The following is a 17,896-nucleotide window of genomic DNA, read 5'->3' on the forward strand; positions in this document are numbered from 1 at the left end:
GATATATGTGTCACACCTTAATGTTTTCCCTCTGGCTTAATTTGCATTTTGAAAGATTACAGAAAATCCTAAAGTTTCTGAGTTGTAGGCAGAAAAATTGGAACTATCACTTCTCTTCAGGGTTTCTGGTAGGGAGGCAAGTCAATAATCCACTAAGGGGGCAATCTGATAAAATAACGTGCATTAAAAAACACACACACACACCTTTCAAATGATATAATGCAATTAAAGAAATATTTTCGGATACTTATCTTCTATTTGGTTAGCAGGGCAGATTTCTGCATCAACAGAATGTCTCATTAAAGCAGTTCTGAAATGAATTAAGTTTTTATTTTCCAAAATACAGTAGGAAATCAATTTAAAGCTCACAGCTTTCTCAGTTTTCCTTTTAGTTCCAAGGCTCAAATTTGCTCTGGGTTAAGATTACCACACAGTGCACTGAACATTAAAGATTCCCTCCTTACCACTAAAGACTGAGTGGCCCAAAGCCTCAGCTCTTGGCTGCCTTCTCTCTACACTCATCCCCTGCAAGAACTTATCCTGCTGGATGGACTTAATTATCATCCATATGCTATTTTTGCAGTCCTAATGAACTCCAAATTTCTCTATCCATCTGATACAACCCATCTACTTGTATAAATCTATCTACTTGTGTGTCTCAGATTTAGCAAGCCTCAGAACACAATTCTGGATCAGCACTCGGAACTGGCTCCTCCAGTGTTCTTGAGCTCAGCCAAGAGCCACCACCTTTCCCTGGGGGTTACTCTTGACTTCTCTTACGCCCCTGCTCCCCACACATGAAATTCAACAAGTCCTCTCAGCTCCACCTGTAAAACATATGCCCAATCCTACCGCTTTAGATACCTCCACTCCTACCATGTAGCCTCAACTACATCTGCTCTTGTTAGACAGGGGCAACGGTCTCCTCCCACAGGCAGTTTGCGACAGAGCGTAATCTACGAACCAGAAGTCAGACCTGATCACTCCTCTGGCTTCCCATCAAACTCAGAAGAAAATGCAAACTCCTTTCCGGAAGCTACACAGCACTTGACACCGTCTTAGGTACTTGTTTACTGCCGTTGACTCCTCCATAATGCAAGTTATATGGGAAAGGGACTTCGCCTTATTCACTGCTATATCCCCGGTGCCTGCAGAGGTACCCAGCACGTTACACACTCAAATTCATTGAATGGGTCAATGAATTTTGCTCTAATGGTACAGATTTTTGGTTTTAATGAGCATTATGTGGCCCTTACCTGGCCGCAACAAAACTTTGAAACTTAAGGCTTTGATATTCTATCAGAATTTCAGACTAGTAACTTAAACCTGTCAAATGTGAGTAGTTACTTTATCTCTTATAGTAACTTTGGGTGATTATTCTTTTCTTTCAGAGGCGCTAGAGGTATATGCCACACTTGAATAAAATTTCAAGCCATCAGGACAAATGTGTGTTGCACTTTATGACAAATGCTCCACTGCTGTAGCTCTCTGTACATGGAAACTGCCTTTACTGAGTGGGCTCGCACATGGGCGGGGGAGAGAACATGTGCAAAAGCACAGTTAGAAATGAAAAAGCAGCAAATATCTTTGTGTGATTGTAAAATATACTCAAAGGGAAATTTAGCGAGCAGCAGAGTACAGAGGGGCTTATCCACCTGGCAAAGGGCTGTAACAGTAGACAACTGTGGTCTTTTTTTCCATTTTGGAAAGTGTAAAAGAGAGGATGGCAGGAGTGAGGGGTAGAGAGGCAACAACCAGCCTGGAGGCAGACACTTTAGGAGGCTCTAGAAGCAATCCGGGCAAAAAAAAAAACTGTGGCTACAGTTAGTAAGATATCCTTTTGGGCTCCAGTCTAAACTGCTACGAAGCCTCCATGCATCTTCTCTACTCTGGGCCTGCCTGAATGACTGAATTTTGGTAAATGATCACTGATTTTGCAGAGGTTTCTTTTGGAAGATCTTTGGTATTGTTATCTATAGAAGTCTTATTCATACTCCTGACCTATTTTTCTTTATCCTTGTAACAAAAGCATGAAATACAGTCATTAACCATTTGTTCCTTTCGTGGTGTCAACTTTAGGAAGATTTTATGGTCCAGTAATAGTCATGTGGTTCTCGGATGGCAAGGGGTAAGAAGCACAGTGGGGCCCTCTCAGGTGCTCTGTATCACACAGCCATCTCCCTTTTCAGGACACAGGAAGACACTTCTCCTCTTTCAAAAGTCTGTGCCCCTTAGTGTACTGCTCAAACTATTCCTGAGGTCAGGAGGCAGATGAATCACGTTATCCCCCAACTCTTGCCGTCTTGCCTTTAAGTAAACCGCCTTCTTTAAATGGAAATCATTGCAAAGAACTCCAGTGTCAATTTAGAAATATCCAAACCCTTCTCCAACCTCTTCCGCTTCTGCTTCAATTAGTACCTCCAGTCTTACAGAATCCTCATTAGTTCTGAACAGTAAGACTCCTCAGTTACTTTTAGTAAGAGACTTCCTCTTACCACTTCTACCTGCTTCAACTTTTATTAAGAATAAAATACTTTCCTCAAAATCTAAAAAAGGGAACCATGACCAGGGATTAAGTGAACATAGTATCTATTTTTATTATGAAACATTAAATTTTGACACATTGCTTCATTTGCTTTTTAAAAATCTATTATCTGACTTAAACCTATTCAGCAAAAATGCCAATAAATTATATAAATCATAGTTTGGGTCTTTTTAAAACTAGGACCATACTATGTTTTATGATAATCAGACAACAATACGAAATCTGAGTTGTATGAGCTGTTATTTTGTAATGTTTTAAAGTTTAGCTTAAAATAAAACCCAACCCAACCCAACAGCATGCTAATACACTGTTGCAAAACGTTCTGAGAAACACCCTCCTCATCTGTGAGTGTCAGTATCCTTCCCTGTCTTCCTGAAAAACAATACAGAGTGCAGCCATATCAGGTGTCAAGGCACTCATTCTAAACTGTCCTATCCTGCCCATCTTAGGAGTCACATTGGATGGAGGGCTGATGATCTATATTATGCCCCAGCCCATGCTATCTTGCCTTTCAGTAAATCCATTTCTTTAAAGGGAAATCATTAGCTAAGAAGCCCAATGCTGAATTTAGAAACAATGATTCCAATACACATTAAATCGAATGTGTTAGTACTTAAAGTCACCTATTCCGAAAAGTGAAAATAATAGACTAATACAGAACATAGGTAAACAACCAATAAACTAAGGCAAATAGCACTGCCACCACATGCTTTAAAATGGTGTATTTTTAGTGTCTGAAGCTCTTCGCAAATTATCATTCGGAACAATTCAGATGAATTTCAATAAAAGATGTGTGTTCTGCAGGAAGTTAGTTTTAGGGTGTTCAACATGGGTGGCATCATTAAAAAATACATCAATAGTCTTATTAGTGAGTATTTTCCATTTGGGTTTCTAAATCTTTATTTTCTGTGGAGGCAAACCAAAGCACTGTCTTAAGACTCCATCTTCAAAGTTACAATATAGTCTCTACCATTCCTAGAGATTTAAAGCTAGATAGGACCCTGGTCCTTGCCATTATCTTCATCTTCGTCTTCCTCATCATCCTGGTCTCCGGATTCAAGTTCATCCTCTTCTTCAACCTAAAGGGAATATGTACATTTGAACACTGTTAAGATTTGTTCACTTCATTTTCAACATGTAATGACACGTACCACTTGATAAATTCTTTATTCCAGTAACTGTAGCAGATTACAAGCCATCTGATTTCCTTGATGATGATAATATGAGAGGAGATATACAGCTTAACAGGTCATACCTATCTACACACAAATCTGGACCAAACATGACAAAAGAGAATGGCACATCTGGATAATGAGAGTCTTATGACCACAGGACCAAATCAATTCATTACTAGGCTCAAAGCCCAAAAGAGAGCCAGTTAACAAATACTGGAAACTGTGCCTGTATGGTTTACACCAATTCACTGAACACCAGGAAAGCAATGCAGTTGATATCTCATTCATGTACCTACATATTTACGCCTGTAATAATGGATATCTAGGCACAACACTTCCATGCTACAGTACAATTTTTAAAAATATATTATAGGGGCACCTAGGTGGCACAGTCAGTTAAGCATCCGACTATTGATTTCGGCTCAGGTAATGATCTCACAGTTTGTGAGTTCAAGCCTTGCATCAGGCTCTGTGCTGATAGTGCGGAGCCTGCTTGGGGATTCTGTCTCTCCTCTCTGCCCTTCCCCTGCTTGTACATGGTCTCTCTCTCTCTCTCAGAATAAATAAACTTAAAAAAATACATACATATATACATATGTATGTACAGATATAATTTTTGGAAAGATTTCAATCTTACCGGGTGACCAAGTTCCTTGAGTTTATTCTTTAATGAAAATATTTTCTGATCCTGATCAGCCAACAGCACCAACAGATCATCTTGCTCTTTTTTAGAATCTGTAACATCCACCTCAAGTTTGTTTTTCTCATTTTGTAAAATGGCAATGGTGCTGTTAGATGCATCCAGCTGCTCTTTAATAGCAGCTCTTTCCTCAGACAAAGCTTTAATTTCATTCTGGGAAAAGAAAGGTGAAAATCAACTGGTCTAAAATTAGAATTCATTCTCACAGGATTTTTAACAAATAGGCTCATTCTTTTTCTTTTTTTAGGTTCACTCTTTCTGTGATGATCTGAGGAGTTTGGCGGTGGAGATTTTAGGAATAGAACACACACACACACACTCATCCAGTAACAAGAGAATTTATGTTAGGCTATATACATCAAAGATGGTTATTATGAAAAGATACAGTTTAATATCCAAAAACTAGTTTTAATGAGCTATTTTTCAAAAATCCTAAGAGATAATACCATTTCAGATAATTGTAAGAATAAAGACACAAAACATTTTACAGCAGAGGCCTGATCAGCATCAGAAATTAGAACTCAGGTTAAAATTTTTTTTAGCCCAACTTCATGCATACAATCTACAGCTTAAAGATAAATTTGATCACTATCCAAAAGGCACAATCACACATTACCTTCCCTTTTGCATTTTTTATATGAATAAAAAATTCCTTTTAGTTTTATTATTTCTACCTCATTCCTCTCTTTATGTTATTTATTCTGATTTCTCTGTCACACTAAATAGGCTGGCAGGATTTAATGTGCCCGTGTCCTTAGCTTGAAGGGAAGCCCACATGTGGCTTGGGTTTTAGCCCAAGCTGTGCTCTTTATTTCTTATTGTGATTAGACATTGACAAGAAAACTAAACTTTAAATGATTTCCACTTTCAAAGTACATCATATACAGTCTTACTTTATATATATGATGTCATCATTTGAAATGGCATTTAAAAAGGCTTCACTTGTGCCATCTTTACTCATCCAAATAGCAATGGCCATGCTGTGAGATAAAATTATACCCCATTAGCTTTCCTCATAAATCGAAGAATTGGGGACGTTAAATGAAATACAATCAAATTTCCTGGAGTCATTTCCTAGAATACGCAACAAATAAGAGTTTCACCAAAAAGCAACCTTTAATTCTTTCGTTTCCTGTAATAATGCTGATAGTCTTCCTTCCACGTCCGTCGTCTTTGTAGCTGCTACAGCTTCACTCTCTCCTGGTACAGGGGCTGGTTTTGCCTGAAAGTAGAAATTGGCGGGGGGTGGGGGAAGTTCCTTTAAAGTTACAGGCAACAGGCAATTCCAAAGGTTATTTAATTTTCTCACTATTTTGAAACTATGCCCAATAGCAGAAATACAATTCTTGTACTGCAGAACTGTAGAATTCCTTATGTATACTGACACGCACTGAAGCGCTCTCCCCGGAAAGACCAGCAGTCCCTACAGCAGAGCAGGAGGCTGGGTCAGGATCAGGTGTAGCACTGGACCTCCATGGAGCATGAGGAGAGCTGGGTTAAGCAGCCTCAAGGTCAGACTATAGCTATAACATAGCATTTAATAGGCAGAGAAAAATTTTCAAAGCCCTTTCCTCAGGAAATTTCTAGAAGTTAAGTCCACATTATCTTCTCAGAGGGACAGGTGAGGAAAGAGAGGTAAATGACATAAATTGGTAAAATGCTAAGATTTTCTTAAGTGCTAATACGAAATATTCTTAAATCATAGTGTTTTTTTTTTAGTGTTTATTTATTTATTTTTGAGAGGTGGAGCAGGGGTCGGGGCAGACAGAGAATCCCAAGCAGGCTCTGTGCTGTCAGTGCAAAGCCTGACACGGGGCTCTCACCCACGAACCGTGAGATCATGACTCACGACCTGAGCCTAAATCAAGAGTCGGATGCTTAACCAACTGAGCCACCCAGGCGCCCCATTAAATGATAGTTTTCTAATCTTTCGCCACCTTTTTTTTTTTTTTTTTTTTCTTTTAAAGTACTGGGAAGGAGGGTGCTGATGTAACAAATACCTGAAAAATGTGGAAGGGTCTTCAGAACTGGTAGCAGCTAGAAGAGTTTTGAGATACATGTCAGACAAAGCCTAAACTGCCCCAAAGAGACTGTCACTAGAAATATGGACATTAAGGGCAATTCTGGTGAGGGCTCAGAAAGAAAGGGGAACTAGAGAGAAAGCTTCTATGGCCTTGGAGAAAACATCACCATGAATAGAATATTGGTAGAAATACGGATGGAAAGGTTTGCCTGAGATGGAAATGAAGAACATGTTACTGGAAAGTAGAAGAAAGAGATCCTTGCTATAAAGTGGCAAAGAAACTGGCTGAATTATGTTTTAGTGCTTTGTAGAAAGTGGAATTTGTAAGTGATGAACTTGGATATTTCATGGAGATTTCTAAGCAAAGTGTTAAAGAAAGGCATGGCCTGGTTTCTCCTTGCTGCTTACAGTAAAATGTGACAGGAGATACATTTTTTTTTTTAATCTTAGAGAATATGCAAGCAGGGGAGAGGGGCAGTGGGGCGGGCGGGGCGGGGGAGGGTGGAGAGGGAGAGAGAGGGAGGGAGAGAGAGAGAGAGAGAGAGAGAGAGAGAGAGAACGAGCCTGACATGGGGCTCGATCCCACAACTCTGGGATCATGGTCTGAGCCAAAATCAAGAGTCAATTGACTAAGCCACCCAGGCTCCCCGAGAGAGATACATTTCAGAAGGAACTGTTAAGCAAAAGGGATCAGAACATGAAGATTTAGAAAATAGCCTATCCCTATTGCAATAAATGACAAAGTGTGTTGTGCTGAAATATCAAGGATGTGGCTGGACTCCCATTTGTAAAGAAGTTACTTTCGTGACTCATGGACCCAATCAACCATTTGAGCAGAAGCTGAAATAGAGATACGATTATCTAGGAAGGATCCGGAGGGCCTTCTTATCCAATGGCTTGGATCCCTGTGTATTGCATGGGGTTTTTAAGAATTTTATACCAGCAGAAAACCTGTCAGCTTGGACTGAAGGGGACACAGATGGGATAAAATATAAAATACCAGCAAAATGAACCATCAAATAATGGATTATACTGATCTGGTGAGTCTGACTCTAATATGGCTGTCACCATGGCCAAGAAGCCTATGTGACCAGAACTCTGGCTAGTAAGCAACCTAAAAGGGAAGGTGCAGTCTGACACATTTGCTTCTTTTACATAGTGGCTGAGAAATAACATCCTAACCTTGTGTTAACTATTTTTCAGGGAAAAAAAAAGTAATAATTAACTCACAAATGTTTCTGTTTTCTGTAGCAGCTCCTGCTTTTCCGTCTGCAGTTTGGTGATCTCCACAGATTGTGAGTTTAACTGAGACTTTAATGTTGCCAGTTCCTAAGAGACAAAAATAGTTGAGTTGTAACATTAAATAGCATTAATTGCATCAAGGAAATATCTAGTTACAGGAAGAAATTTAAAATTATTTCCTTTCTTGACCTTTCTAAAATCACAACTTCCAAGTTTGAAAATCTAATTCTAAAAAACCATTCTTGAACTTTGGCGTCAAGCTAGAGAATTAAGCAAGTTTGTGATACATATTCACCTCTGACTTCTCCTGAGAGTCCATGTAAAAAATCACAAAGTAGGGGATGAAGGGAAAGAGGAAGGAAGGGAGGGAGGAAGGAAGGATGGATAAAAGGAAGAGAGAGAGGGAGGGAGAAACGCACAAGGTGAAAGAGAATGAAAGAAAAAAGAGTAATAAAATTGAGGAATTTCAGTAAACAAATGACAGTGGTAACTGACGCAGCACACCTGAGAAAGACAACTTAACTGACACTTGAGAAAGCCCAGCTGCTACCTGATTTACAAGGCACAACTGTTAAAGGCTTGGGAACTGGTACCATCAGATATCTCTGGAAGTGTGGGTAAAAATGGGGTCAAAACCAGCAGGGCTGGTTGAGGCATGCCTGGGTGGCTCACTTTGGTTGAGTGTCCAACTTTGGCTCAGGTCGTGACATAGAGGTTCTCGAGTTCGAGCCCCGAGTCGGGTTCTGTGCTGACAGCTTGGAGCCTGAAGCCTGCTTCAGATTCAGTGTCTCCCTCTCTCTCTGCCCCTCCCCTGTGCTCTCTCTCTCTCAAAAAATGAATGGACATTAAAAACAAACAAAACAAAAAACAAAAAACCAAACAGCGGGACTGGTTCAAAGTCTGCTTAGGAAGACCACCAGATCCCTGTCCCAATCTCATGTATCAAGCAACTGTTCTTCTCTTGGCCAAAGACTAGGGGTTTATTATTTGCAAAGGGAAAATAGGATATTTTTAGACTCCGGACCACAAAAGATAGATGAAAGAAGTCAGTACTGTAGTGAAAAGGAGGGAATTAATTCAAAGTTTACATGTCATTAATAATGAAATTCCCAACTTTCTTGCCCTCTCCCCACCAGAAATGCACAGGGAAAGAAAGGCGATTATAACCATGGTTCTCAAAGAAGGGAATCCCCCTCACAATATTTGGCAACATCTGTAGACGTTGGGTAAGTGGTGGGATGCTGTCATGTAAAAAGCTAATTTATTCTCTTAAACCTTTCTATCATCTACATATGTGGCTTTCCTTGGATTTTTTTTTTTCAGTTAAATAAATGAGTTACATAGACACTAAGATTATGGACAATTTTGGTTTTCTTTTCATATAGTATTTTACTATGTAAGAAACAAAACTGTCAAAGAAAACTGTAATTTAAAATATATCTTTTAAAAATATGTATCCTTTTTAACAATGTAAAATTGAAAAAGAAAATAAATTGCAGAAAGGGGGTGCCTGGGTGGCTCAGTCGGTTAAGTGTCCAACTCTTGATTTTGGCTCAGGTCGTGGTCTCATGGTTCGTGAAATTGAACCCCAAGTCAGGCTCTGTGCCAACAACACACAGAAATATCTAGCTAAAGTTTCACTGGGAAACACAAAGAGTAAAAATTTTTACTTGGGATTTATAAACTAAGATCATTTATTAATAACTAATTCCCTTTAATTTTAATATAGCTCTAGTGTAGGTAGACTTAATAAAACCCAAACAGTATATTAATTTTCCTCACAAGAATAAAACACTGTGGACAAATATTGTAAATCCTTAATGACAAATTATTATTATTATTTTTAAAGCCTGACTGTAGAATCTACTCTGGGGTACATGGATATTATCAAAATATGACACAGTTTCTCTGTGTACGGTCACTCCTCTCTTGGATCAGCCATGTCAGTGGGCTAGGACCAGATGACTAGTAGAGGAGAAGGAAGTGAATTTAGGTTGTCTGGGCCGTTGACTTCTTCCTTTAGAATTACTTTTTGTTTTTTAAAAGAAACAAAAGAAACATACATTCTTTTTATAAGAAAGGAAGGAAGAAGGGTAGGATAGAATAAAAAAGAGGAAAGAAAGAAAAATTTAAAAGGAAAAAACTCAACTTGTTTAGGGATAGTATACTAAGGAGCAATCTGATACTTTTCTAGACTTTTCTTCCAATATTTAATTCTATACATAAGTAATTCCTTTCTCCCTTTTCTAGTTCTTATTAAACAAATATATTTAATATTCTATATTCTATTAATAAAGTTAGATCTGCATACCTACTTTCATTTTTTTTTTAAGTTTATTTATTTTGAGAGAGAGTGTGTGTGCACAAGTAGGGGAGGGGCAGAGAAAGAGGGAGAGAGAGAATCCCTAGCAGGCTCCTGGCTGGAGCCCAAAAAGAGGCTCGATCTCACGAACCATGAGATCAGGACCTAAGCCTAAATCAAGAATTAGATGCTTAACCAACTGAGCCACCCAGGCGCCCCTATACTAGAATTATAAATATTACGATAACCAAGTAGGAAAAAGTTTAATTTGCTTTTCTAGATATTATAAATTACTCTAGCAGAAAATTTTTGTTTTTCTTTTTTTAGCTAGTCATCTGAGATATACACAAGTTTATTCCCTTTCCAACTCTAAAAACCAACATTTTTCTGGAGAAAATGGTCTAAACACTGAATACATTCAAGTATGCAATTGTCATGGTCAATAGTAAATGAAAATTGGGCATAAGATTTTATATCTTCATATTTGCAGCTTATAAATACACTTAAATTTTCCTTAATTGTTAGGTCACTGATAATCTACAAATAACCAGGGTGAGATATTCAGATCTGTTAAAAATAACACAATTAAAAAATAAAAACACTTAACAAAAAGCAAAATACCATTACCATACAATGTTTTTTACGTTTATTTATTTATTTTGAGACAGAAAGAGCTGGGGAGGGGCAGAGAGAGAGGGAGACAGAGAATCCTAAGCAGGCTCCATGCTATCAGCGCAGAGCCTGACACGGAGCTTGATCTCATGATCTCACGAACTGTGAGAAATCAAGCTGAAATCAAGACTTAGATGCTTGACTGAGCCACCCAGGTGCCCCCAATTACCATATAATTTAAAAAGCTCTTGGACTTTCAAATAACTATCTTCACTATCAAATTTTGCTTACATTAGCAAAAGTAGTTCTAGATTAGTGAAACTACAGAGCTGTTACTCTATTATAATTAAAACAACACAAAATAGAACTTGGATCAAGCCAGAAAATTACCTGTTTTAATTCTGCAATTTGTTCAGAATCTTGAACAGAAGCTGTTGCTGAAGACTGTTCATTTGTGCCAGGTGATGCTTGGGAAGATTTCTACAAATACCATAGAAATAAACTATGAAATAAATTTAGTCTAAAGAGATAGGAAACAAAACAGAACTATACACGTATAAGCTATGCCTTACAGAGGCTTACCAAAAATTTCCCATCAACATTTTAGTTTTTCTATCCAAGATAAAATTTCAACATAGCACACGCTGTCTACAATAGCTAATAAATTTATACTTATACCAAGTAATTATTAAATCTAAGCACTTATCTGAAGTTATATGAGAAAGAGCATAAACACAAGTATTTATTAAGTGACTTCCATGTAATAAAAGAGCTTTATACACAGTAGCTCATTTAATTCTCTCAACACTAAAACAGATATGACCACTACCAATTTACAGATCAGTAAAAAAGTTTAAAGAGGTTAACTAAGTTGCTTAAATTCAATGAGCTGGGGAGTGCTGAAGCTTTAGACAGTTTGACACCAAAGCTCATAATCTAATTTTTTAAACGTAAACTCTATGCTGAATGTGGGGCTCAAACTCATGGCTCTGAGAGCATGTTCTACCAACTGAGCCAGCCAGGAACCAACCCCCCCCCTCCCCGCCCAAGCTCATATTCTAAAGCCTTATGATGATATTTTGGCTTAAAGGATCCAGATAAATAAACAAACAGGATAATGAGAATTGCTCTTGACCTCTTAAAATTTTTTTAACATTTACTCACCAAATTTTCAATCAGAGAGTCCTTTTCAGCCAGCTGGCTTTGTAAAAGCTCCTGATTATTTTTTAATTCTTTTATCTCTTCTCGTAACCTCCCAACTTCTTCTGGCTGAATGCCATTCATCTGAGTCGCGTCACTGTAAGAACCTTGATGCGGATTATCTTTTCCTATTAAAACAGGAATAAAGTTTGAAAAGCCAGCATGAAACTTAGGTTTTTCATTTCTTGAATGAGAAGACTTAAATATAAAAATATAAAATTTCCTTAATTCAATTACTTTGGTGGCACTTTTGTAATAAGCACATTTCATTTTTGCAGAACAGTGTACTGATAAAAATAGTGAAGTGATGATATTTTCAGGTTTCTGGGGAGAAACACAGCATAGTCTTATTAAGACTAAACTGCATGGTTTGGTGATCTACAATTAAGAATTACAGTAGTTTCAATTCCAATTTGGTCAATTAATATAAGAAAACAAAATCCCTTTTAAAATCTTCGCAAAGGAATAGTATTCTATGTGGACTACAATAACTGACAGATTATTGTTATAAATAAAGAAAGTAAGAGGTAATTTTTTCTGAAAATTTTAGTCACCTTCATATAAATAAAACAAACTGTATTTCTAACTAGCTAGCATTCCAATCATAGGCACTACAGGATGATGCTATTTATAAGCATTTGACTTACCTGTGCCAGGCACTGAACTAGAATTCTATATATTAATTCATTTGATTCTCAGATGACACAGATGCTATTATCAGTTCCATTGTGCAGATGAGGAAACAGAAAGATTAGAGCAGTCATGCTCAGCTGGCTATACATCAGAATCACCCAGAACCTTGTAATAATTATTAATGCTTGGCTCCAACCCAACCCAACCCAACCCAATCAAACATTTGAGTGGGGTCTCAGTATTGGTGGTATTAAAAAAAGAAAAAAAATATCTCAGGATATTCTAATGTGCAGCCAAGGCTGAGAATCAACGGAAAAGATACTGAAATAGGTACCAAGAAACCTGTGCTATAAACTCTGATTTACACATTTGTTATAGTGATTAAGGTTAGAGAAAGACTAGTCCGCAAGAATAACCTGTTAGATTCAGTCCAGCTTTTGAGGACACTACAACAGTTACAACCAGTTATACCTACCTAGCTGTACTTTAAGAAGATTATACTGATCTTTGTGTTGCTGAATCTGAGATACTTGCTGTGTGACTGCTGTCTGGAGCTGTTCATTTTGACATTTTAACGTAGAAATTTGCTGCTTTAATTCCTCAAGCTGCAGATCCTGTAAAACAAAACATAATTTAAGTGTTTAAATTTATACTAATTAGCATTAAGAAGATGAGCAAACTAAAAATCAGAGATCATTCTGGGTCATGATGTTAAGGTACTCAACAATTCCAGAATCACTCAACCATTAATAATACATTAATGTATGCACAGAGGTCAACTAACATGTAGCGGACCATAAAATTTCCAGTAAGGCCCCGTTAATAGTAAGCACAATAGCACAGCCTGCAATCTCACTGCAATTACTGGGGTGGGGAATGGTCAATTTTAAAAACTCCATTCTATGGTCCATCAAACCATTTAAGAAATTCATACCAAACTATTTAAGAAACTCAGTATATGTATACATGTATCTATATTACTTTTAACATAAACGATAATTTCTAGAATAGAACATTTAGAAAACCAAAAAAAAAAAAGAACTTCCAACTCTCACCACCCTAATATAACTAGTTGGATATGATCTGTTTCTTTATTTTCTTCTAATTTTTTTCCAATCCAAGTGTTTTAAACTTGTCACACTCAGCCGATATGTCATTCTGTAGCTTTTACTTACTATTCAATTATAAGTTCCCCATATTACTAGTTTTTTGCAATCATAACTTTTAATGTTTACTCAATATCAGTAGATGCAATATAATTTATATTCAAAAGCAACACCGAGGATGCTTTCCATTTTTCTAGATAATAATTATCATTACAATAAATATCATAGTCATATTTTCATTTCCCTGTATTCTGAAGAATTTCCTTAGGATGGATTCTCAAATGTCATTCAGTTTATATAAATATTTTATAGCTCTTAATGCTTATTGCCTAATTTTCAAATGGCATTTTAAATGATGAGAATATTTAAAATTAACATTTCTAAAGCACAGTCATTATAGTAATTGTGTCAAATCACTCTTTTCTTCTTCCAAATTAACCATATTTATCAGCCCCAAGTGTAGGCTGTAACATCACATTCCAAGTATTTATTTTCCATTGCTCTAAAGATATTACATCTTACCATCTGGAAGTGACTCCATATTTGTACTAAAATATAGATGAGAAGCCCTAATAACCATGGGTGGGTTAATGATTTAAGTTTGAATCATCCAAAGAAGATTCTAATTTACTGATTGCTTATAAACTGAAAAGCTCAGACTGAGTGCTAAATATACCACTATAATTTTTATTCTTTCTCAGAATTCCAATCTCAACAATATAGACTGTGGGGAAGAACACACAGCGGTTCTCGTTTAGAGGGCTCTACCCAAGCTTGCACTTGCCACACGGGCCTCAAACTGTGTACAATCAGCAGGGGGTGGAGGGCAGTGCAGGGCAGAGGGCGCAACCTGCTTCACTGGACTGTCACCAGTATATTGTTTCTAAATGACACTGGCATTTTTTTTTTTAATTTTTTTTTCAACGTTTATTTATTTTTGGGACAGAGAGAGACAGAGCATGAACGGGGGAGGGGCAGAAAGAGAGGGAGACTCAGAATCGGAAACAGGCTCCAGGCTCTGAGCCATCAGCCCAGAGCCTGACGCGGGGCTCGAACTCACGGACCGCGAGATCGTGACCTGGTTGAAGTCGGACGCTTAACCGACTGCGCCACCCAGGCGCCCCGACACTGGCATTTTAATAACATCAGTACTGTCATCTTCCAGGTAATACTGCAGCACTGTTTAGGATTCCAATCAAGGTATATACCATGATGAGGAATTAAATGAGAGAAAGAAACAAGAAATACACTCTGAAGAAATGTAATAGAAAGTTTAAGGTGCTCAAGATAATGCAAGAGTGGAATTCTCTGGTGTTCTGAAGAGAAAATGTCAGCTGACGATTCTGAGAACGCAGTTTTGACTTTCATCATCACTCTCCACTCTCAATCAACTCCTTCTGCTATTCTCAGCATCATCTATTCAGATGTGAAAGACAGAGCTCTAAGGATTGTATCCGACCCTTTATGCTCCCTACACATACATCCAGTCAGTACCAGGTCCTGCTAGTTTCATCTGCTTTGGTCACCACATTTCTCAGATCTGCCCCCTCTACACTACATAGCATGAGTTTTAGGGTCCCAGTAACACACATGTTTTTGAATTCTGTTCCACCAATCACTGAGTGACCCTGGAGAAGTTTAAATTCTGTAAGTGTTAGATTCCTCATTGATTTTTATATGAAGGTATTAATTATGTTGTAGGGACGACATGAAAATTAAGCAAAACAGTGTTTAAAATGTGCTTTGTGAGCACCCAAAACACAATAAACAAAAAACAGCAGCCATTATCATCACTGGCACCATCAATGCCCCAATATCCTCCCCAAGGCCTGCCATACCACCTCCCTCCCTCCAACTTTGCCTTTCAAGTTTCTACTTGGTGCAGCCACCAAGTGTCCCAAGTACATATAATAACACGTCCTGCCCCTCTCCCCTATTTCTCCTTTTGCCCAGCTTATTCCTAGTTATGCTTTTAGGACTCATGTTCTGTTTTCTCCAAGGCCCTGCTCTCACCTAGCTAAATGAGGTGCCTCTCAGTGCTGCCACATACCTTCAATTATCTGTATCACTAGACTTAATACGTTTATGTGTGTCACAAAAACCTATTTATAGTTTTCTCTCCCCATGAGACTGTAATAGGGGAACGTGCCTGATTCATGCCTTCATCCACAACATCCTGCACAATCTTAACATGAGTTTTGTTGAATACTCAGGTAGTTCTAGATTATTTAGGAAAATAATGAGCTCTACTTTCTGTACCTTCTTGTATATCAAATGCCAGGAAAAACTCTTCCTCAAGGTAGAAAAGTATCAGTGCCCTAGAAAGTGTTTACAATCTGTCAATACATACTTGCTCTCGAATCATGTTTTTGTAGTGAGTCACAATACTGTCATGCTGTTCTAATGTTTTCTTCACTTCTTCTTCTTTTTTATCCTCTTCACTGGACTTATAAATAGCCTTAGTTATCACACCTATAAAAGAAAGCTTATTAAAAAAATATTTTAAAAATTTAAAATGTTATTTTATTAAGACTTAATCAGTAAAAATATATGGCCTAAATGCATGACAGAGAAGATATAGTCTTTCCAATCTTGCTGAATGCCAAAAGCCTTCAATGAACTATAGACCAAGAGCTCGAAGAAGCCCCTACTTTTAGGCTTACCATGTAATCTACATGTGTCCAGAATATATGTATACAAAATAATCATAGGCACTTTCTAATGAAAATCAATATAAACTTTGTCTTACCTTCAAGTTCTTTTACCAGCTTCGTAAACTCATGATCAAATATCATGTATTCTGGACTGGGGAAGTTTGGCTGCGGTTTCTGAGATGCTCTGGAATACAACTCATGTTTGCTAATAAATCCTAGTTTCTCTATGAAGTTTTCTTTGCCAATCCTCTTCTCTATTAGTTGTTTTAGTTTCTCTCTACAGAGACAAGGACATTGAGATGCTTTTAAAAAAAGTCATAACAAGGGGCACCTGAGTGGCTCAGTCGGTATAGCATCCGACTCTTGATTTCAGCTCAGGTCATGATCTCACGGTTTATGAGACTGAGCCCCATGTGGCTCGGGATTCTCTCTCTGCCTCTCCCTTGCACACCTGTGCACACACACACACACACTCTCTCTCTCAAAATAAATAAATAAACATTTTTTAAAAAGTCATAACAAAACACAAAAGCTTGGTCTACATTATGTTTCGGCAGAAAAAAATGTATCACTTGATGCATTAGCAGTCATTTTCCCCTAGCATCTTCCCCCCACTTACTTCATGTAGCTCTCAAGTGAGTTATCATTGAAGTAAATCGAAATGCCCAACAGAAGGGCACACAAGCCTTGTACCAACTGCTCTTCCTCGCCAAGATTTTCTGCAATTTGTCCTGTAAGCTGAAATTTTTGTTAAGGAAACTAATGGTTCATAATATCTAGCGTGTTTTATTTTACAGTTTGAATTTGACATACATTTCATGTAAGAATTTCTACAAAAATTCTATGTATAGTCTAGGCAAGCATAAAACAAATAATGGTACACAGACACACACACACACAGACACACAGCGTAAGCAAGCATCATTACCACCATAACAGTTTGAAAAGCTGCAACACAGCTGAAGAGAATTCAAATATTTAGAACACAGAGCTACCTCTAATGCAGAGGAAGAAATAAGCATACTTACATGTATCTTACTAAAATATAAAGGATACAAATGGAACATTGGCTGAATTGTGAAGAAAATGCGTTACAGCAATGGGGCAGTTGCTTAACCAGGTACAAAGCAACATTAGTAACCCAACTCTTGTCTGTATTTTGCTTCCCTGCAATAGACAAGTTGGCAGAAATCTCATTTACTTCTTTTAAACTTAATGTTGCCCTAAGACCCCCTCCACTTGCATTAAAAGATCTTTAACATCTTATAAAAGATGTATTAGGAATCTAGACATAAAAAACTGAACAAGAGAATTCATTCTTTTGTCCTTTATGGGTCATATTTCCCAAAATGAACAGAAGGCAGAAATTAGAATTGATTCAGGTTCATAAACATATACCAGGTTATCCAAAATACTATCAGTGGAAAAATCTGGTCTGCTAAGGAAGATGCATGATGTGAATGTTTGAAAAAATTTATCAGTCTGAAACACTTTATAATAACATAAACTTGCTAGGCAAATTTATGATGTTCCAATTAGAATTTTAGAAACAAGTTTCTGATGAGAGGACAATTTCTACCTTCTTCAAAAATATTAGGAAAAATAAAAAGAAATCATCTCCTGAATTATTTAGTCAAATTCCATTAGAATAATAAATCATGTTGCAAACTCACTGACAACATGTCAAATAATGAGAATCACAAA

At 37.4% G+C, this 17,896-nt stretch overlaps 1 protein-coding gene across 2 annotated transcripts in view; it reads right to left on the minus strand.

The window, feature by feature from the left end:
- Window positions 1–2,572: 2,572 nt before the first annotated feature.
- USO1 (USO1 vesicle transport factor) overlaps window positions 2,573–17,896 on the minus strand; it is a 93,363-nt gene continuing 78,039 nt past the window's right edge. For both annotated transcript variants that reach the window (XM_015079823.3, XM_015079830.3), the window contains 11 exons: window positions 17,249–17,359; window positions 16,812–16,930; window positions 16,288–16,469; window positions 15,889–16,010; window positions 12,908–13,046; window positions 11,764–11,927; window positions 10,990–11,079; window positions 7,674–7,772; window positions 5,535–5,642; window positions 4,358–4,573; window positions 2,573–3,624 (listed from right to left, as the gene is read on the minus strand). In XM_015079823.3, coding sequence (XP_014935309.3) covers window positions 3,535–3,624; window positions 4,358–4,573; window positions 5,535–5,642; window positions 7,674–7,772; window positions 10,990–11,079; window positions 11,764–11,927; window positions 12,908–13,046; window positions 15,889–16,010; window positions 16,288–16,469; window positions 16,812–16,930; window positions 17,249–17,359 — 1,440 coding nt within the window. In that variant the 3' untranslated portion in view covers window positions 2,573–3,534. The remainder of the gene's footprint in view (window positions 3,625–4,357; window positions 4,574–5,534; window positions 5,643–7,673; window positions 7,773–10,989; window positions 11,080–11,763; window positions 11,928–12,907; window positions 13,047–15,888; window positions 16,011–16,287; window positions 16,470–16,811; window positions 16,931–17,248; window positions 17,360–17,896) is intronic.

Source organism: Acinonyx jubatus, chromosome B1 (genome assembly GCF_027475565.1).
Source record: "Acinonyx jubatus isolate Ajub_Pintada_27869175 chromosome B1, VMU_Ajub_asm_v1.0, whole genome shotgun sequence".
In the NCBI taxonomy this organism is placed as follows: domain Eukaryota; kingdom Metazoa; phylum Chordata; class Mammalia; order Carnivora; family Felidae; genus Acinonyx; species Acinonyx jubatus.